At 47.6% G+C, this 21,454-nt stretch overlaps 1 protein-coding gene across 2 annotated transcripts in view; it reads left to right on the top strand.

Moving 5' to 3' along the window:
• znrf3 (zinc and ring finger 3) overlaps positions 1 to 21,454 on the top strand; it is a 70,115-nt gene that overhangs the window by 25,624 nt on the left and 23,037 nt on the right. For both annotated transcript variants that reach the window (XM_071897700.2, XM_071897699.2), the window contains exon 2: positions 11,165 to 11,287. In XM_071897700.2, the coding sequence (XP_071753801.1) occupies positions 11,165 to 11,287 (123 nt within the window). The remainder of the gene's footprint in view (positions 1 to 11,164; positions 11,288 to 21,454) is intronic.

Raw genomic sequence — 21,454 nt, forward strand, 5'->3', positions numbered from 1 at the left:
AGGTATGTACACCCTCCACCCCCTCCACCCCCCCCCCCCCCCCCCGCTCCCCAGGCTCTGTGGCCTTCCTGCGGCAGCATTAATCATAGCTCATTAAGTAGTGACATTAACTTTTGTTTTTATGGTGAGGGTTGAGGAGGAGCAGGGAGGGTTGGAGGTGGGGTGGGGGTGGGTGGGTGCTTTGATATTTGGGGAGCGCTCAAATACTGCAGTGGCTGAAAGCTAGCTGCGGTAGCATTGTAAGTGATGTGGAATGAAGCTATTCCCAGCACAGGGAACCTGAACCGCAGTGTCGGCCTCTGTTAGGGAATTAGCGGCCGTTTGATAAATTGTGTTACAAAACACACCTTTTGAATGTCGTCGTCTTTTTTTTTTTTTTTTTTTTAAGTTGAAATCTTGTGAGAAATGTGTGTGAATAATGTGTGTTGCGTGGAATTGTTTATTAATGAGTCCCATTTTCCTCTGCTCGTCACATTGTTAGTCATGCTAATTAATTCACTGTGACACCTTGAAGCTGGCAAATAATTTATGCGTACGTTCACCCACTTTAGTAATTGTCCTCATAAGGACAGCAGGCTCCGGCACACGGAGACAATATGTTTTGCTTGTTGTTGTTGTTACTTTTATCTTTTGCGCATAGATGGCGTGATCTGTTCGGGGACGGGGGGGGGGGGGGGGGCAGTTGTTTCCACTCCCCCGCCCCTTTCCAAAATGGTGGCATCCAGCCCAATGTTGACCCTTGAACTTTGTCGGCCTGTCCTTTGTTCGTGTCACTTTGGGTTTGGAGACTGAAGAGCTGAAAGTGACACCGGGGAGACTTTTGAGTGTGCGTACACACTTACACGCGCACACACACACACACACACACACGCCATTGACGGTTTCGGGCTCCACTCACAGAGAGCTAATAGAGTCACAAGCTCGGCGTCCTGCTCAGTGTTAAAGCTGTCAACTCCGGAGCCTTGTGCTACATATCAGGACATTTACATGATATTAGGTGTCCTCTGCCAGCGTCCCCTGCTCACGCTGAAACCATGACACTTGTTTGCTTTGCCCGTTGCTACGAAGGTGGCGTGGAGGTGATTTTCGGGGGAGGTTAAGGAGGGGACAGGGACTAGGGGGGAGGGGAGGGGGGGCATGAGGACAGAGGATGACTGCACTGTAGCTCGCATCACCACCACCAGGCCGGCTTGTTTTGAGCACTGGAAAAAACATATTTTCTTTACGGTCTCAACGACTTCTCAAGGCCCGACTCCTCGGTCTTTGTCTCCGGTCACGTCAGCCACATGGTCGCTTCACTTTTCCAGAAGTGTGGAGAATGAAGCGAGTTAGGTGTTCCCACATCACAAAAACACCGTTGATCCCTTTGACACGCACCGACAAATCTCTCTCGGAACCCGAAGCGGTCGCTCCCCGACGTCGTCCGTTCGTTGCGCTCCTCCTTCGCACCGGTTTAGACCGCCAAAATAAAAGATGGACGCCGGGCTCGCTCGGCTAATTGTTCCCTTTAGTCCCAGCGGAGGAGACAAAAGGGAGGAAGTCTTCATTATTTGAGAGGAGAAGCGGAGGGATCCCTTTACGGCGATAGTGTTACAGGAGGAGGAGTGTCGGCCCCACCTGTAGGGCCCTCCCAGCTGCTCCGCTGTAACTGGATCCTGCTCTCTCTCTCCTCAAGGCTACCAGCCCCCTTTGAAGTTATTTCTAGTGCTGGGAAAGAGGGGCAGAGAGCGACCGAGAGGGTGAGAGAGGGGGTCGTGTGTGTGTGTGTGTGTGTGTGTGTGAGTGTGTGAGAGAGAGAGAGAGAGAGATTGCATGCATGCGTGTTTGTGAGTCTATTTGTGCATGATATACACACTCAAGTGTTTTTTTAGGTAAGAGAGGGGTGCAATTCAAAACTGTTGCTCCTTTCTTGTGCACATTTTTGTCTCTATGCACTCGGACATTAAACCTGAGTACGGGGGATAAGCAGTCTCCCACAGAATGTAAATGGTCTGGCAAAATGTGAAATTAAGTCAATCCCAACCATGATTGAAGTCACCGGAGAGTCAAGTCAACCCAGTCACATGTTTAAAACCCGACAATAAGCCCAGCAGATCCATTGGTTTTTGTCCAGTATCTTGTCCTATCAGTTTTTCAACTTCAGAAAATTGATGAATCATTTGAAGAGCATTGCATCTGCAAATTCTCTCCACCTCCCTCACACGTCATTAGAAAATCTGCATCTTACAATTGGATTTGCTTTGGTTTGCAAGCGTTCCCACTGCATGCTACTTAGGGAAGCTTCATTCTATAACCTACATGGATTATATATAGCAGCTTATTTTGACATAAGTACAATAAAAGTATGATTAATTAATGACGAAAGCACAAATCTTTTTAAAAACTGTCTCCAAGCATTTCTTTGGTTATGTATCTCGATATCGATTACAAATAACCAAGATATTGTGAATACATGAGTAACTAGAAGGGCACTCGGAGAGCGCAGACCTCCGCCAAGGTTCGTGCTATTATTGCTTGTTCGTGAGTCGGATCCGGATCCGCTCCAAAATTTAATGGGTTCTTCCTTGGCCCATGCTACACCCTTCCACGAAGTTTCATGAAAATCGGGCCAGTAGTTTTTCCGTAATCCTGCTGACAGACAAACAAACAAACGGCACCGAAAACATAACCTCTTTGACGGAGGTAATAACGAGTAGCTTATCTGCGTTATTGGTATGCAGAATTTTATGTGAGTGTAATTTCGGGTCTCGAAGACACAATTTAACAAATGGAAATATTCATATTCATTGGCATCTTCCCCCTTACTCTGTATACAATAGTTTTGCCTTAAGTTAAAGTTATAAAACTTCAAGACTCCAAGAAAACAAGCAACAGAAAATCCAAACAAAACCTGAGCAGACGGGCCATGTCTTAAGACGGGGTGGTGACCCCGACCCGTCTACAACCAAGGACACTCTAAATCCTTCTGGCAAGCTCCGAGTGTCTGTTAAGAATAGGAACATTTCAAACACGCACACATCCCAATCCGCACTGCAGGCTTAACCTCACCAAGTCTGAACTACAGTACGACTTGCAAGAGAGAGAGAGAGAGAGACTCCCCATCCTCCACTGCTTCATTCAGAGTTTTTTTTTTTTTTGTCATCTTTTGGATTATGGCTCAGTGTCAGACTTTGATTTTCTTGCTCCGTCCTTCTACCGTGACGTCTCTCACTCCTCCAGGGCTCAGGCAGTTCCTCCGTGGGCTAATTGGGAAGGTGTGATAATGATACGGAGGCGATGAGGAGGGATGTGGGCAAGATGAAGAAGCGTTGCCTCATGAACAGATGGCGACGGGACTTTGTGCAAATAAAGAGTCACACTTATGTTATGTGAACTTTGGCTTGTGGCTGTCAATCAAGCATATCTTGTCACATCTTGCAAGATATATATATACATACAGTGTAATTACAGTGTTAAACGGTATGAAATGATGATTCATCTGTATGAGTAAAGGTCAGTGGGACCATTTTCAGTCAAAAATTGATGGGAGTGTTTAGTTTTGTGCAAAATCCCTACTTTGCAAATTTACACACACCTCAAGGAGTTTGTTTACGTGTGTGCACTTGTGTATGTGTGTAATTGTGCTTTTTATCCATTTCTTTGTGTATGCATGTTATTGGGAGCCAGTTTCCAGATCTGTAGATGAGAGATTGCTGCAAGTATGTGGCAGCTGGGGGGGGGGCAATTTGTAGAGGTGATGGGGGAACAGAGCGTCCGTGTGTGTGTGTGTGTGTGTGTCAGTGTGACAGTACTATTCTCACACACTTTAAATTAGGATACCACTTTTAGACCATAGTAAATGCAGCTCATTTAAGCTCCATGGCCCACATCTAACCCCCCCTATACCCACAAACACACACCTCATCTCTTTCACCCTCCATTGGGCTTTCGAGAGCTCAGGAAGAGTGTGTGCTGGTCGAGAGAGGTCATTTGTGCGCTTATTGCCAAGAGATTTGTATATATATATGTGTGTGTGTGTGTGTGTGCGCGCGTGTGTGCACGTGCAGAGCAAGGTGGGGGTTAAGCACCGGCGGGATCTTAATTGGTTAAAGCATGTGCCCATGTCTACCCCGCGGGTCGCTGGCGGTGAAGTTGACTGCGTCCTGGCCGCCCTACAGTGTGCTGGTAGGGAGGGGAGGGGGGGGGGGTGGAGGAATTGGCGCTAACATGGCACTGACATTTTGCTAACTTGTGTTATTAATTAGCATGCAAATGCATTTTGCTGCACAGGAGTAATATCCTTTTATGTATGTTTATTCATTAGTGGTAATGCATGGGATTCGATGCAAAGGTTTTCATGAACTGTGTTGTTGTTGTCTCATATCTGTTGGCGACAGAGTCTCAAACCAGACATTTATTTATATGAAAATGTTGGATTATTACTTTCAGACTGTACTCAGTGACTCAGTGATAGTGGGGTCATGCAGTGTCGGACAGTCGAGTATCTTGTCCTTGTAACTAGCTGCCTATTTTGTTCTCTGCTTTTCAGATGTATTGCCAGATTCTCTCCAATAGTTAACTAGTGTTGTTTGGAAGCTCACAGGTTATGAGGCAAACATTCACAATTAGCCATTGAGTTTAAGTTTCACCATCACCCACTACACCACCCCCCCACACACACACGCACACACACACACACACACACACACACTGAGAAAGACTTTTGACGTTCTTAGTGGGATATTTTTAAAGTTGAATTGTTCCTTCAGTACTCCCAGATAGTGTGAATGTGTGTGGTAGTTCACTGTGAGGCTGAAGCTTATCAAAGTCTCGGGTGTTTTATGTGTGTGTGTGTGTGTGTGTGTTATGAGTGTGTCTAGTAATCAGTGTCCTATGTCCTGGACATACTGTTGCTCTCTGTCCTTGTCTGAAAAAACGCGCCCTGGCTCTTTTTTTTCAAAAACAGCTCGGAGTTGTGACTGGGTCATGCGGACCACCGGCCCTGGGGGAGCCTTGGTCTGTGGGCTGCGATCAGACATACCCCCCCCCCCCCCCCCCCGCCACCACCACCACCACCACCACTACTCATCCCCCACCCCCCCCTCACCCCACCGCCCCCAGCACAGCCACCACCGCTGATGGCAAAACTGGTGTGTCATTCCAGGAAATTGACAATGCTCCCCCCATAGGGAAGGAGGTGGAAGCGCAGTGTTGGGGAGGGGAGAGTGGGGGTCGGGGTCAGCGGGGGAGGGAAGGGGGGGGGGGGGGGTTGTTGGCTGAGTTTAGGGCCGGGGGCCGGGGGGACGGGGGGAGGGATGCTTGTTAGCTGGGGTGAATGAGTTCACGGTGAGCGGACGGTCAGTGAGAGATGCCACCGTTACGCCTTGATCACCCATGATGTCTTTCAGACTGCAGGCGCACACACGTACGCTCGCCTACTGCACATGCTTGGGCTCAAACGGCGAGGTACGTAAACACATGCGCGGCGTTCGGGAACGCAGGTGGGTGTGAGGACTGGCGCGGTGCCCGGGGTTTTTCTTCTTCCCCCCGTCTAGGTTTTGTGTACACGTGAAATAGGTGCCAGCTCTTCTTCCAAAACCCATAAAAGAAACGCAAGACCAACAGATCTCTCTGGTTAATCATTTAGCCAGCCTAACTAAGAACATCTTGTAAAAATTGTCTTTGTTCCAGCCTTTTGATAGCACGATTTTGGATGGCACACGCTCCAGACAACAAGGCAGCTTGGTTGTTATGACAGAAACTCATCCGCAGCACGACCTACATGCCACTGCTAGTGAAGGCACAGCTCATTCCGAGTAAAATATCGGTGGCACTTGAGACATCTAAAAGTGGAGGAAGAGGAAGGTTTTTGAGAATCAAGGTTCGAGGATTTAGATGTTCATAAATCCTGTGCTCAATTTGGTGCAGTGTGTTGGTGTTCACACACATCCAAAGTGTCTGTATCTGCATCCCATATAGGTCAGTTTAGCTCAGGGATCATTCTCCTCTCCAATCCGCCTACTGTTGCCTTTGATGTTGTGAGCTCCTGGTGTGTTGTAGCAGCGATGCCTTGTTGTAATGCACAGCGCATGAGGCGCCGTGTTCCAGCGACTGAACAACTTGAAATATACATGCAATTCAGCAAGTCCTTTCAGAATTTTAGATTTTCTACCACACAAGTACCTCTTTTTTTTCTCAAGTTCACAAAGCTTTCCACTCCACTGACGAGGAAGGAAGAGGAGAGAAACCTTTTCTGAAATTCTACTTCATCACAAAGAAAGGCAGCTTTTTTTATTTATTTATTTATTTATTTATTTAACCCTGGTGATGTTTCTTGTGCAAATATAGATGTTTGGAGTGGTTATAAAGATTTCAAAACCTCGGTGGAGATTTCGTAAAGTTCAGCAAAGCAGGAAAACAAATTCACTCGTCACTTTTTATGTTGACCATTGGAGGCGGAGATGGTGGTTGAGATTAACTGGCAGTGAAGCAGTTTGTAAAACGCACATATGCACATGTACACACACACACACACACACACACATGCACACAGCTGTGCAGAAATAAGGACAAGCTCTTTCATGCAAGGGTGATATAGCATGGTGGGGGGTGGGGGGCTGGTGACTGAACGTTTTGGGAGGGATGGAGGGGAGGTCGGGGGAGGGTGGGGGTGTGTAACTAGGGGCACCAATGATTTAGAGGGAGAGAGGAAGGGAGGTGCAGGGGAAGGGGGGGGGGGTGGGGGGTTCCAGAAGAAGTGGTTGTTGGATGATCAAAGGCTCAGTGAATTGTGTCACAGACATAGACGAAGAAGAATGGCGTGGATGGTGTGACTTGCATTTTGATTTCCTTTGAGAGCTGGGTGGAGGGTGGAGGGTGGAGGGGGGGGGGGGGGGGGGGGGGGGGGGGATCTGGATGAGAAGGAGTTTCCAGAAGTAGGGCCCTGTTTTGATCCCATTACAAACTCTATCAGGTCACTCCTTCTGGGAGGGGTGGACCGCAGAGGGCTGGGGGGGTGATGGGGGGGTGATGGGAGTTGGAGGGAGGTTTTGCAATTCATGCTGTTGTCACATTTAAACCACATCTGACATTACTGCTCATGTGAAGTGTTTTATATTTTTTCCAAAACTGCCTTTCAGCAGTTTGTCAACCTTCTTAAAGTTCCTGCTACATTTCACTCTTTAAATTACAGTGAGACATAGCAAGAAATGTCTGTGTCTACTTCACAGTTAATAACACAAAGCCATAGTATGGATCGATGGTTATGTTGTAACAAATATCATGGTGTTATAACTAAGAAAGTATCAAAGCTATATTTGGCGAAATCATATCGCATGAGAGCAAGAACTTGATTCCTATGTAGCTTTTCAACGTTTATTTTCTCTACAGGTGGTGTTGGTGGGTGGGGGGTGTGCAGGGGCGTGGTCAGCTTGAGTGACAGGTGGAGTTCAAATCCCTGCCAGGATTTCATTGAGAGTGTCGCCTGTGTAAGGGGATACTCATGTGAAAGGCTGCCTCCCCCCGGGGCAGGACAGGCAGGGCAGAACAAGAGCCGCCCCCTTGTGGCACTCGGGGGGCGCTGGATGCCCTTCACCCAGAGTCCTGGGTATGGAGGAGCGGAGCTAAGTGGAGCAAAGTGGAGCACCGGGGGCTTTCAGTGGGCTGAGCCTGTGTGTTGTGGGGCCTAGTGGGGAAAACTAGCTGTTGGAACACAAGAGGGGACAGGCTCTGTCATTTTGTGTGTGTGTGTGTGTGTGTGTGTGTAGGCACGTTTGTGTATGTGCCTGTACTCCCATTTGTGTGCACGGCTGCAGTAGCTGTGACCCACTTCACTAGATCACCATCTCTCTTCTAAACTCGGCTCCTTCCTCGGTCCCTTGCCTAAGTTCCCCATCCCCACATCCGCTGACGCCTTCGTCAACGTCTAAGAAAAAAGAAATATCCCTGCGGTGGAGATAATGGCGCAATGGCCCAGCCTCTAAAATAACAACATGGTCCACAACAACAACACAGCCCCCTTTGGAGTGCGAGAGCCCCCGCACAATGGCCCAGTGTTCAGGACCCAGGGGCGCAGGCGGGGCTCCCCGCTGCCATCCAAGCTGTTAGACAAGCAAGAGAGAGAGGTCACAATCACACAGCAAGCAGCGCTCCACTTCCTGGTCGCCCTTACGTTGGCTGAGAGAGGGAGAGGGAGAGGGCCTCTCGCTAGATCGCCTCCTACACAAACTCCCTTTCCTCCCCAATAGCATGGTGAAAGGGCATCTCAGATCAGATTCAAAATGTTACCTTAGTTCACTAGGATGTGTGGTGTGCAGCGCGGAGTTGTTTCGGTTTGTAGAATGGTGGTATGTGCGAGGGGCAGGTTGGGTTATGCAGGTAGGATGGAAGCCTGACTTGGTTATGCTGTTTTATCTCTCTTTCTCTTCCATTTTAGTGTCCTCCAAAGACAGAGAGGGAGAGAGCGCTCTGAAATTATCATACCAAATGTGTATGTAATGTGTACCTGTGCTCCCTCCCTGCTCCTGCCAGCCCTAGGCTAATATCTACCTTCCAAACAATCATCCTGAGTGCAGCGGCTCTCTGCTCACCTATGTTTACCAGAGAAAAAGCTCAGAGAAAATGCATGCTGAATGTGTAAAATGGAGGCGGACAAGGTGACTGCACCCTTGGGATTTGTGAAAAGGTGTTTTGAGCTGGAGTAGTCTTGCCTCGTAATGACCTCCTTTTTGTGTTTCCCAACATTATTGCAAGAATGAGCCATTGTGTTTTGAGTTTATCTTTCTTCTTTGGTCATATTGTTTGTGTGTGGGAGGCCTGTGGAGGAGGATTCAAGGATGAGCTGTCTTTCTCTAAAGGTATATTTCAGAATTTATGTTTTTGGAGAGAGAGAAAATGTGTGTGTGTGTGTGCAGGGACGTCTGCATGTGTGTGTGTTTGTGTCTGCCATCTAGAACGTTCCTCCAACTTCAATACCCTGAAGGCTTGTGATTTCTCGAATTCAGCATCTGCTGTTCCTCCCCGTCTCTCAACTATTAATGTACAAAGCTGATGGTGTGAGGAATCCAACGTCTTCGTCAGACTTCATCCCCAAGGCAGAAAGAAAAGATGCCATACTGTGGAGCACCAGAATGGCACACGCTGTCCACATTCCTTCCCTATGACATGTCCATCCTCTTACTGATTTGCATTTGACCCCCATACTCTTAGCTAAGCCCTCCCCAAAAACCCCTCAGGTCAGTGGCTTGACCCCTGGGCCTTGTGGCACTGGAGTGACTAGGCACCTTCTGAATAACTCTTCAATTGGCCTGCTGCACGCCCAGCCTGCTCCCAAAGTGATGAAGTGGGGTTCAAAGGTCAGGGGTCATCAGAGGGAGAAGGGTATCTGGGGTCATCAGCTGTGGCCCGGGGGCCAGAGTGGCCGAGGCCCCGGCGCCACAGCACTGGCTGATTGGGGTGCTGTGGTCATTGGGTTAATAGGATAAGTGGCCTGCAGGTCAGTTTGGCCCAGTTCTAATGCTAATACAGGAGCTTGTCTTTCCACTGTTGCCAGGGTGTGGAATGGATCCAGGGTTTTGGGATCACTAAAGCTTTGGGCCTCCACTTGGTTACAGTTTTAATCCAACTTGGGTTCATCGGAGGGTAAAAGTACATTATTTTACCCAAGTGAATGGCTGACAGCTGTAGACTTTGCCCAACCTTTGTTTTTATTCTGTTTTTGGAGTAGCATGTCGGCGTGTTTGATGTTGCATTTTTGGCTTGAATTGTTCTTTTCAAAAAGAGGTGACCTGCTGTGATTGTTAGCTTATCTGTTTACTTGTTTATGAAGCAAGCTGTCCCTCATGATACAGACTTCCCTTGCAACTGCAGGCTAGCACATCTACAGCAGTCTCTAGCAGTCTTTTGATGTCATAAATGTGGATTGCTCGGTTTTTTTCTATTCCCAGTACGAGACAATAACCTAGTGGAGATTTTCTATGAAACATTCATTGCATCAGCTCCTCTTAGGCCTGGCCACTCTCTCACCATCTTCCCACTGTGTCTCTCCAGATCCGGCACAATCATGAAAACTCAAGTAAAGTACCTTAAAAGCTTTGAGATGAATGCTTTTGTTACTTTGCAATTATAGAGGCAGCCACCTACTTTCTTGGGCCTATGCAGTGAGTCAGTGTTTGTCGTGTGTCTGCCATCCTCTGGCTTTAATCTACTCTGCAGACATCCTCTAGGTGCTGGCTCTGCAGAGCTTTGCGGCACAGAGAACTGGGCCAATTTAACGGCCTTAAGTGTAATGGGAGGACAACTTAAGATAGACTCTGATAGGCAGTGGGCACATGTGCGGTGCTGTGAAACTTCCCCACCCCTTCTTTTAATGAGGGAAGACAAGACACCTCCAGTCATCGTGCATGTCTGTGCAAACGCCACCAAAATGGCAGCAGCATTAATTACACAAAGCTATGTGAGTGAAAATGTAAGACTTTTTGCAGCTTTCCTTTAATGAACTTAGTAGGTATGGCTTATTAAGTGGGAATTCAATGCCTAATCAGCAGATCCATGAAAGCACATAAATCACAGCTTTGCCCATGTGCTACTTTTCTTTGAGAGGTTAGTGCAGTGCATGGCAATGGAGGGGTAGAATACTCTGCTGTATGTTTAGATCCTACGTGATTTCGCTGCACACAGTTGGGTACTTTAGGGACCTCTAATGCTCTTAAGCTCTTATGTTTCATTATGGAAAATAGGTGACAAGTGGATTATAAATCGTTGCGCTCCCTCAAACGGGGGGCATCCAGGAGAGATTAGTACAATTCTGAGCTGGTATTTTACCCCACGCCTGGAGTAAATCTATAAGCCAGCCAGGCCGGGACCCTCTAACTCGATGCGTCGTGTGGGGCAGCTTTTCATGTTGTGCGTCACATCAAAGTGTCTTGACACACTGTACGTGACAAAGCTTGTGTTTCTCTGATTTAGGAACTCGAGGCGAAAATGCCGTGTATGCATGTGACTTGTGTGACATGTTGTTTCAAAGCTATGATCCTGTTTTTGTTGTGTAAGTGATGTTGGGAGTTGAAATTCCTATTATTACGCCTAAGGGTGCATGACAAGGTCGCCCCCTGCCACCGCTGAGTTTTCCAGTAACTCTGTACCTTTGATGTTAACGCTGATCTGTCTCTTCTTGTCTTCTTTCCAGATGCATCCTTTGGGACTATGTAACAATAATGATGAGGAGGACCTATATGAGTATGGCTGGGTCGGAGTGGTGAAGCTGGAGCAGCCAGAACTGGACCCCAGTTGTCTCACCGTGCTGGGAAAGGTAAAGAACTGGGTGTTGAGTGATGTTGAGTGGTGTTGCCAATACATGTACAGGAATTTGTCTTGGTGATGTATGGGGAAGAGAACAGGGACAGGGACAACAAGACCTGAAATTCAGTGCAAGAGGACAGTGAAGGACATACAATACACAGTGGACTACACTTCACATATATACATAAGAAACCAATCTACCACTATGTGCACTCATGCAGCATGGCATGCAGTAGGTTGCAGCTGTAGGTGAGACTCCAGCAGTGCAATGAAAGAACATACCATGAGATATGAAAATACTCCAATTAAGATGAGTCATTTCAACACCATAATGTAATTGTTATATGTCACTTAAGGGCTTATTTGGGGTATTTATACTGTGATTAACATGTGGAGTTCTGCTGTATTAGTTAGTTAGTAGGTTGTTTTGACAAAATTGGCGTGTCCATCAGTTATCAAGAGCCAGTGTTTTTTACAGTTGCTATCTTTGTTTACATCCAGCCCTCATGGCTTGAGTCTTACTGTCCAAAGTGTGGGAAAGATAGAAGGGAGCAACATGACTAGAGTTTATGACGAGAGGGAAATGATTGATACCGGTTGTAGTGTGCAGCAGAGTAGGCACAGGGTAGTGTGTTCATTCAAATATTGCAGTATGCAAGATGGCATGAAAACGGAAAAGGAACCTTCTGTTGTGCATGTTAACATCTTAATTGAGTTACTCTCATAATCAAAGTAAGGATGATCATTGGATTACTATTTGCTCGAAAAACATAGTTGGTCAATGGTCAGTTGGAAAATTGTAGGAATGCAGATTAGATTAACAATTAACGACAACGCTACCTGGTGTGTATGGAAAGAGGGATGTTTGGGCATTAGACGTTTTGCTCCTAGCAGAGCTGCATCTACTGCATGGTGCTGTAAAAAACTCAGTCCACCTTCTGTAAATCTACAGGATAGGGTCCTTGCAAGTCAAGCGAATTCTTTCCCTTCTACTTAATTAAAACATTTTAAGTATTTATCTGTGATCTTTGCTTGTCACAGAGATAATTCACGGTAGGATGGTTTTGTCTTATTTTATTTTTCTCTTCTCCTAGCTGGGAGAATGAGTTTGAACTGAATCCCTCCCTTGTCTCTCCCCCCCCCCCCCCCCCCCCCCCCCCACCCCTAACCAGTACGCAGACCCCTCTGGAGTCTCCGAGTGGTATTTTATCATGCTTTAATTAAGTGTTCCTCTTAATAGAATGTACCAACATTCCCTGGAGGATGGGGGGGGGGCGGCTATCATCTCATTTATCGTGTGCATGCCCGGTGACAGAAAGAGAGCAGCCATTCATAATTTAAGGAGCCCTTGTGCCGTATAGACATGCTAATGGTGCACTTTCTCTGGTGGTGGTTGCTGCTAGCTGGCCGACGCTTGCACCGAGACCTGAAAGCTGACCTAATGTTCAGCTAAAGCACTCAAACCCCTCTTTGACTGTACCTAAGAATAGATCATTGTCTTCAGCAGCGTCACTTTAGAAAATGGCTCTTGTGTCATTTAGATGATGTGTCCATGTTTGAGGAGCACTTACTCTTCCAGAGGGAACCCAAGGAAACTATAACTGGTTTACTAGACCAATACTATAGTGGTTATGGGAACAGTATGACTGTAGTTTATGACAGGAAACGACTGACGTTGTTTGTAGTGTGTAAGAGAAGATTTTTTTTTTTTAGTTTCGTCTTTCCCTTAGGGGTTTTTTTTGCATCCAGGAGCTGAATTTAACCAGCGATTGCTCCTTGATCGCATTGTGTAAGTTTTCTAAATTACTGCATGGATCATCTTTTAAGGATTTAGGACTAATAACAAGGGGAAGTATGTAAACAGTGAATGTGAAAGTAAGTAATCATTCCAGTATGGCCCATACACCCTATCTCCTGTGTCTAGCTAGAGGCCACTTGACATCAGTGCGCTCCTTGGACTGGATGCCAGTCTGTCGCAGAGGTTTATCCACGTAAAGAGAGGGAGAGACTGAGTACCAGTTTTTCTTATTTTTTAAGACTATATGCCATTTCTGCTTTATTGGATAGTCACAGGGAACATAGGCAGGAAGGATGGGTGAGAGAGAGGGGGATGACATGCAACAACATTCTTAGGCTGGATTCAAACCCAGGATGCCGCGGGCACAAGGTATGCGCCTTAGTCAACCGAGTACCAGTTTTTCACGAAATCCCTGCCTTCCACTCAGTGAAACCAGTCAAAGCATGAGGCTAATGAGCTGGACATTTTTGAAAGTTCTGGGTTTGGTGCCTTGCTCAGGGACACAGTGGCAAAGATGGCAGAAGCTTCAGCCGCTGACCTTTTGGCCTCCAGCCAGCCTGTCTAACCTCCAGGCCACTCTGTTTCCCCTGTCTTCATTCAGCCAGGACTATAATTAGAGCAGGGAAAGCCCATTGTTGCATCTTGACAGACCCTCGCCCGGGGCCTGAACACAGCTGGGTGCTTTGCATTGGCAGCCACCACTTCTGCCAGGCCAGACAGTGCAGTGTTTACCCCCTGCCAGTCTGCCCGCTCTGCCCAGCCAGACAGGCCGCCATGCCCAGCCCGGTCCGGATACGATGCCCACTCTTACACACGCATCCCGCCTGGTCTGGCCTCGCGCTCTGCCACCCCCCGGTCCCCCACCCACCCTACCACACTGGCCCCTGACTGAACCCGAGAGCCCACTCCACTTTGCTGCCACTTTGCCACCAACAGTGTCGGGGTCTTGGCTGGTCAATTTAGATTCCACTCAATTACAGAATCCCAGTGAATGCACGAAACTGAATCGTAGAGAGAAAAAAATGCTGTTTACTCTAATCCAAGTCTAAATATAAAGTGTCTGGGAACGCAAGGCCCCCAGCTGTGCTCAAGAGCTGGTCAACATGCAGCAACGGGCTTTCCCTCCTCTAATTGCAGTTGGCTGAATACGAGGAAGGCGCCTCCCCTTGATCTAAGTGTCCAGCCCTAATTAGCTGATGCATTTGGTCTTCCAGATTGCTTTTAAAATGTGACGGAGGAACCATTTCTGGCAAAAAATACACCAAAGTGATGAGCTGTCGCTGTCCCTATAACTAGACTCTCCACAGCAGGAGACATTCTCCTATTCAGTTCCCTGCCACTGTCTCCATCATTTCAGAGCTGCTGACCGCATTGACTGTTTTAAAACTCTGCTGAGAAAGCAGCTCTAAAGACAAGCTTTTAATGTTCGATGTTGTATAGTTTCTACCTTTTTAAAATGTAGCCTTATTTGACATGGAGCTTTGCGCTTTGAGTTTTTAAGAAACCCTAAACAGGAAATTATTCATATTGTTGTTAATATTATATAAATGTAATTTTAGCTTGTGTTATTAAATTATTCAGATGAGCAGCTCAAGGATTTGAGACTGCTCTCAGAAAGATATTCCGAGTTCAGAAGGTGTTGCAGGCGGAGGAGGGATAGGAAGAGGAGGAAAGAGCGGGTCATGCCGGCCTCTGAAGTCCACGTGCAAACCTCACCAAAGTGCTGGCGTGTCATATATATGTACACAGTTTTTTCCTGCACTTCCTGTCTGGTTCCTGTGAGAGCCGCAGGGCTGTTGACCCCTGACCCCCACCGCCGCCTCCTGTGTGCCACATGGGTAGCTCCTCCCCCAAGAGCAGGAAAACCAAGAGCAAATTGGCTCCTGCAGCAGCTTACTGAGTGCCACCAAAATTTGCTCAGCTATTACGTTTGCCATGTTGTTGTGAGTTTGAGAAGCTCTTTGAAGCTGCACAGGGATTGGTTAACAGGGTTGAATTGTCATGATGTTGTTCAGTAGTGACACTGCACTGTGCCCTTGCTAACCATTGATTATGCTAACTGAACCTACTTGCAAAGAGTTGCTTTGTTCTAGCTACAGTTTGTCAAGTCTCTATTCTGTATTGCATTTGCTATTCAGGTGTTGTAAATCATGCTCACACCTCTTAGTATACACACACGTCTCCGTTCTCAAGTTTATTGGACTATTTATTCCAGTCAATAATATGTTCTTGGTTGTCATTTCCCCCGCCGCCTGACTTTCTCAGAACTTGCCTCCCTCCCCTCCGCTCTACTCTTTCCTTCTCACACACATACACTGCGATTTTTGGCAGCTCCTCTGGAACATGAAATCATGCCACGGGCTTTCTTTGGTGGCCCGGGCCGGTCGGGGTCTTTGTCGCTGTGCCAGCATGATATCTCTCTTTTCAAGTGCCGCCGTGTCAGTCCAACGGCCACACGGGGCCCGGGCATGCCGGCTTTTCTCCTTTCATCCCGCCCGTGCTACTCTGGGCTCTCATGACATCAGCCCCCCGACCCGGGCAAGCAGGGGAGGAAGAGGAGAGGAGAGAAGGGGAGGGCGGACTGAGGGAGGAATCGGGGTTAGAGGACAGAGGGAGGGGTGGAGGATTTTTAGGGAAAGATGGGAGGGCTGGGGGAGGGGATGGAGCGGCCCGGCTTCTCAAGGAGACGATGAAGGTGACTGGGTTGGGTTTGGCCAGTGGGCGGTTGGGGTTGGTATCTTGGTACAACCTAGTTTTTGTACACACACAGGCAGACAAACTCGACCCATCCTCCCACACAGCCCTACGGCTTGTGTAAAGCAAGCTTCTTGGCTGGCATAGCATGTAGAGCTGCCTGGTATGTGCTTGTTGTGTGTGTGGCCTGCCGCTGCCCTTGACCGGCTCGTCTCTGAACCGCGATCAGTTCCACCTTAAACGCCGGCCAAAGACAACATTTCACGGCAACGGAGCGCAACTGGCCCGAGACCGGCCGCTACCAAGAACTTAAAATAACTACAGCACCAACAAAATTTTCAAGATCTTTTATTGACATATCCTCCCAGAAACAAAGCTAGCTGCTTTAAAGATTTCGCCAGAGGCACGCTGCCATAAAAATTGTATCCTGTGTGGGAAGCTCTCTTTTCGACACACACACACACACACACACACACACACACACAATCCTAAACCCGCAGTTGCCATGGAACAATGTGAGCGGGCAGAGGAGTGTGTCTCAGTGTGTCTTTTTGTACCGTGGCCCTCAGTTGGCACTGTGGGACAGCGGGCCAGAGCAAACAGCTGCTGCTTCTTAGTGCTAAGTGGCTTTTGGACTCTAACCGTGTCTGGCATCTCAGCCAGAGCTGCAGAGAGGGTGTAGTGTGTGTGTGTGTGTGTGTGTGTGTGTGTGTTTGGAGTGGAATGCAATGAGAGGGAGATAGACAGGGAGACAGTAGACGAGGGCTAGAAGGATGGTGTGTGTGTGTCTGAAGGAGAGAGAGGCCTACATAAGAGAGAGAGAGAGAGAGAGAGATGGCAGCAGACAGATGAGTGTGATGTTGAGGGCGACTGGCCCCGAGCCTGCGGCCAGGTTAGCTGTTCCTACACACTCAGGTGTGTGTTGGAGGTCGTCCCCGGGTCAAGGCCATGCCAGTGAGGTGTCATGCCGCAGGGCCTGTTGTAAAGCAGGTACGATGTTGGGTTTTACCGGCTGCATTTTGGCCTCCTTTTCAAACCACTTCTTTTATGTTTGTGAATAGGAATACTGGTTGATCAGGGTGTGTGTGTGTGCGTGCGTGTGTGTGCATTAGCTCATGGGGTTTATCAGTCTGGATAGGAAGAACTAGAGGCCTGGCAGATTAGCTTGTGTTTTGATGCGGAACTCTGTATGACTCACTATGTCACTCTTCAGCTCTCACTCCTTTCCATTCCCGCTTCTCTTTCTCTCCATCACTGCAAAGACGGCAGTGAAGCAGAGAGCCTCGACAGCATAAAGAAAATTGCTGTATTTTTACACTCTGCTGTCTCCCCGGTGTTTTGCTAAATTGCGGCAAAGCCACAATAGAGATTGATTTACAGTGAAGGCTTTTATTCGATACGACTGAAGCTTTTTTTTTTTTTATTCAAGTGTTAACTGCCACTGGAGAAAGAAGGCTTTTGCTAGTGGAACCAAAAAGATGTAAGAAGGATATTGATAGGGCAATTTTCTTGCTCGTTCTTCACCAAAAATGATAGGGCTCACTCCCTTTCAGTGGATACCGCTTGGGCACAGGGAATTGAAAGTCAATTTCGGGCTGCTAAATCAGAGCAGCCAACATTGACAGCTGTTGTAAGAAGTATAGTGGAGGCAAATGTTGCAGTAACTTCCTAAACTTCTCTGGCACTTCTGAACAGTCCACTTCCACTAAGCAGAGATTCCTTCTAGGAATGTGCTATTCTGCGATTGTAAGATATTGTTTTGTCAAATTCATAGGTTCCAGCAAATATTGCAAGGGCACACATTTTTACCACAGAATTTAAAAGATTTTAGGATTTTAAGAACTCACAGATAATTAAAACTGCACCCCAAGAATCATTCTCAACAAGTACGTCAACACATTTGCGATTGTATTCACAACTTTTTTTGGGCAATCCTTCCATTCACATGTGAATGCGACTACTGTCCCTTGTGAGCCACCATAGGTGATTCATGGAGACTATGACTGGGCGATTCTCTCCAGCGCATTCTGGGCAACAAACATTGACTGTTTATTTGATCAGAAAACAACTGAGTCTGCAGCCTGAAGCAGTAGAAAATGTTGGCACCATGCAGCCAGCAGTAGAAGAATATCATCAACAAAATATAAAACAGCCATTATCATAAAAAGCTCAGCAATCGAGGGGTGGAAGATGGACTTGTTGGGGACAGAGGGGGGAAATGGGAAGTGTTTATGTGCCAGTATGCAATGGAAATGTATTATTTCAAGTTCAATAGAAAAAAATCAGATTAACAGGGTGAAAAATGCTCTGTGAGAAAAGTAAATTTCTTACCCTGCTTTGGACTGATAACTGAAACAAACACAGCCAGTGAGCCATGTTAACGGCTAAAACGCACAAGCTAACTCTTTAGCTTCCTCTCCGCCTGCCCCTTGCCCCAAACACACCGCACAAACACTTCCAAACACAGCAGTGGGGAGGGAGGGATAGCGAGAGAAAGAAAGAGAAATTGAAAAAGAGAGGAGGAGCGGTGGGAGAGAAGAAAAAAGGGGAGAAAAAAGCTTGTGAAGAGCGCGGAGCACTCGGGGGCCTGCCTCTTGGGCTCTCCTTTCATGTTTGTGTACGCCTCAACTTGCTGATATTATCTTGGCCGCTCTTCCTGGCGGGGTGTCGGGAGAGGTTTTCACTGCGACCAGGCAGGGGCCTCTCTCTCTCCCTCCCTCTCTCTCTCTCCCTCCCTCTCTCTCTCTCTCTCCCTCTCTCTCTCTCCCTCCCTCTCTCTCTCCCTCTCTCTCTCTCTGGGTGTGTAGGAACCCTCAACCACCTTCCTGCTTCGATCCCCAAGCCCCCCTCCCCAAGTCCTCCTCCTAAATCACCGCTTCACAGCGTTTCACGGCGCTTGGAGGCGCCCGGGATCCCACTGCGCTGGTTTCCATGGTCACTGGGAAGCTCCTTGTGTCATGTGGCTCAAAGTGAGCCGTCCCTGGGCCGAATTACCCAGCTTTCAATGGGAGGCCAAATGACCATTATTAGACTTCACAGCTTGGGCCCCTATTTAAAGAGAGAAGAAAGGAGCCCTGGGGACTTAAGATGAGAGAGAGATGGAGGGGAGAGAGAGAGAGAGCGAGGGGAGAAAAGGAGAGAGGAGGGGAAATGGAAGGGAGCTGAGGAGTTGTTCCTTATTATTTTTCTGCACCCTCACATTGATTTTGCGTTGTTACTCAGAGTTGTTATTTGAAAGTCAACTCTTAAGGAACAGATTGATGTGGTGTTTTCTTAACGTGCGCTATTGACTGAGCTGCAGTTATTCCTTCTCAGCAGCAGCCAGCCACAGCTAAAGCTCCGCTGCCTGTCAAGCAGCGCCCAGAAAAAAAAAGGGGCGGCGTCGGATCAAAAGACGAGCCGTGGAAAAAGTAAATCTCAGAAGAAGAGATAGGATCAGACATCCACCCACGTCTACCAAAGCCCTGTCTTTTCTCCCTGTCTTTTCTCTCTCCATCTCCTAAGCCTGTTGCTCTGTGTGTGTGTCTGTTCTCACATGTGAGATTCCTTGTGTCTTGTGCCCTGCTGTGTATGTCAGGGCCATGTTGTCTTTAAGGCTAGGGCCCACGCCTGGCACAGAGGCTGGAAACTGAGGCGCCCCCCTGGTCCCTCCACAGCTAATCTGATGCCTCTCCCTGCTACAGATGATTCCTCCACTTGGGGGGGGGGGTGGGGGTGAAAATGGCATCCTCCTCTTGTGGTTTAAACTTGCTTTTATGCTGCGCCAGGGAGCCAAGGTTGGGCCCAGGAAAGAGAGACGGAGAAGAAGGGGTGTGTGTTTGAGTGTGCATCCTTGAGTGTGTGTGTGTGTGTGTGTGTGAGAGAGAGAGAGTGTGAGGGTGACATTCAAGCTCCCCATGCCCTGAGACGCTGAGCTAATGGAAGAAGAGAGAGAGAGACAGAGAGAGAGAGAGAGAGAGAGAGAGAGAAATGGAGATAGGAAGGGGGCGGATAACTTGAATGCACCTGGCAGTAACTGGGAGAGTCTTGGGCGTTGTTTACTCGAGCCCAGGAGTTAAGATGAGAAGTCAGGGGAGGGAGGAAGAGGAGGATGACGACGATGATGATGATGATGATGGTGGCTGGGGGGGGCGGGGGGGGACAGCTAGATCTAAGTTACATCCAGTTATTGTCATTTTTCTTAAGGGAGATGAGTAAGAGGAGGAGGGGGAGGAAAGGGAGGGAGGCACGCTCACTGGAGTTCATTCATGAGGCTGGAGTGGGTGTGGCTCTCAAATGAAGGGAAGTGGAATTGGGGTGGGGGGGGGGGGGGGGGACTTCCTTACAGTTTGAGATGGACTGTGTGCTTGACGTCGCCTGCCATCCATTAAGATGCACATCTGTTCATTTTCTCATCTGTTTTAACCGGCTGATGCGTCGTTCTCACAGTGAATCTTGGGGCTTCCCATTCGTTCTCTTCGGCCAAGTCACCGTCCGATGCGTCCTCAGCTGGCAAGTAAACTTCCAGGATCTTTGTCCGTTCTTTTGTTTTGGAATCATACTTTGCCATCAGATATTACATCAAACGTCATGAAGGACACGTGAATTATGGCCTATAGCCCATGGTTAAATGTTACTCAGTTATGAACTGGTAGTTTTGAACATGATTGTTTACCAATCTGATGACCAAAGATGTAAGACAGGAATTCCCTATTGAGATAACAGACAACAATGAGGTGTTATATTGTCCCAGCTGAATGAGGTAAACCCACTTAGATATTGCATCATCTCGCTGCCAAGCTTTGTTCAAGTCCTATTTACAGCCGCGGATGTCGCCTGTTTTGATGGTATCTTTATCGTGACACAACAAAAGGAAAGGTAGTTGCTATCTGACTTCTTTTATTAAAGAGATGAACTCAGCCACCGGTTCACAGGAGGCCTATCTCTGGTTGGTGAATACAGGCCTAGCTAGCAGTTTAGATGTCTACCTATGATAAGAGCATCTATGTTACCCTGCCTACTCCCAACAAGTGATCTCAATTTCTTCAGTGTCCTGATCCTGTTTTCCCTCTATGAAGCTACGCTGGATCTTGTATCTTTCTCTCATGTACCCAGATACTCACATACACACCTTCTTCTGCTTCCAGTGTGCAATCCTAGAGCTACTGGGCTTATAAATATCATGTAGCTGTTTAGTCAAGAATACGCAGGGCAATAAAAGGGGCAAGAAGTAGGATTTCTGCTGCCCCATAGCACAAAATGACCATAATATATCTGCAAGGGTTTGATAGACTCACCAATTACCTCGCAATGTGCAGAGATTTCTGGCTTTCAAAACTCACTTTCGGGACGGTTTTGGAACAAAAGCTCCCCGCCCATCGCTGAACAATGGAGGTGCGAGCAATCGGCATCACGTACATTTTGTTCTCAAGCCAAAAAAGCAAATGGAAAAAGCAGTATTATTATTATTACAGTATTTTGCATCGTGATATATTACCTCTTCACTTCTTTCTGTCAGATCTCTGCTCTAATTAGCTAGCTTACTTGTTTCTATTGTGACAATTTGACTCTGTGTCAATTACAAGCCACCGTAGCTCAAGGGGGCAGGTGAGGTGAGAGAGTCAATTCAATCGAAGTACTTAATTCCCCTTAAACTACATTAGCCACCTTAGCTTAGACTGCTAGTGTTGCTCCATTTTCATCCAG

Source organism: Centroberyx gerrardi, chromosome 8, assembly GCF_048128805.1.
Source record: "Centroberyx gerrardi isolate f3 chromosome 8, fCenGer3.hap1.cur.20231027, whole genome shotgun sequence".
NCBI lineage: Eukaryota > Metazoa > Chordata > Actinopteri > Beryciformes > Berycidae > Centroberyx > Centroberyx gerrardi.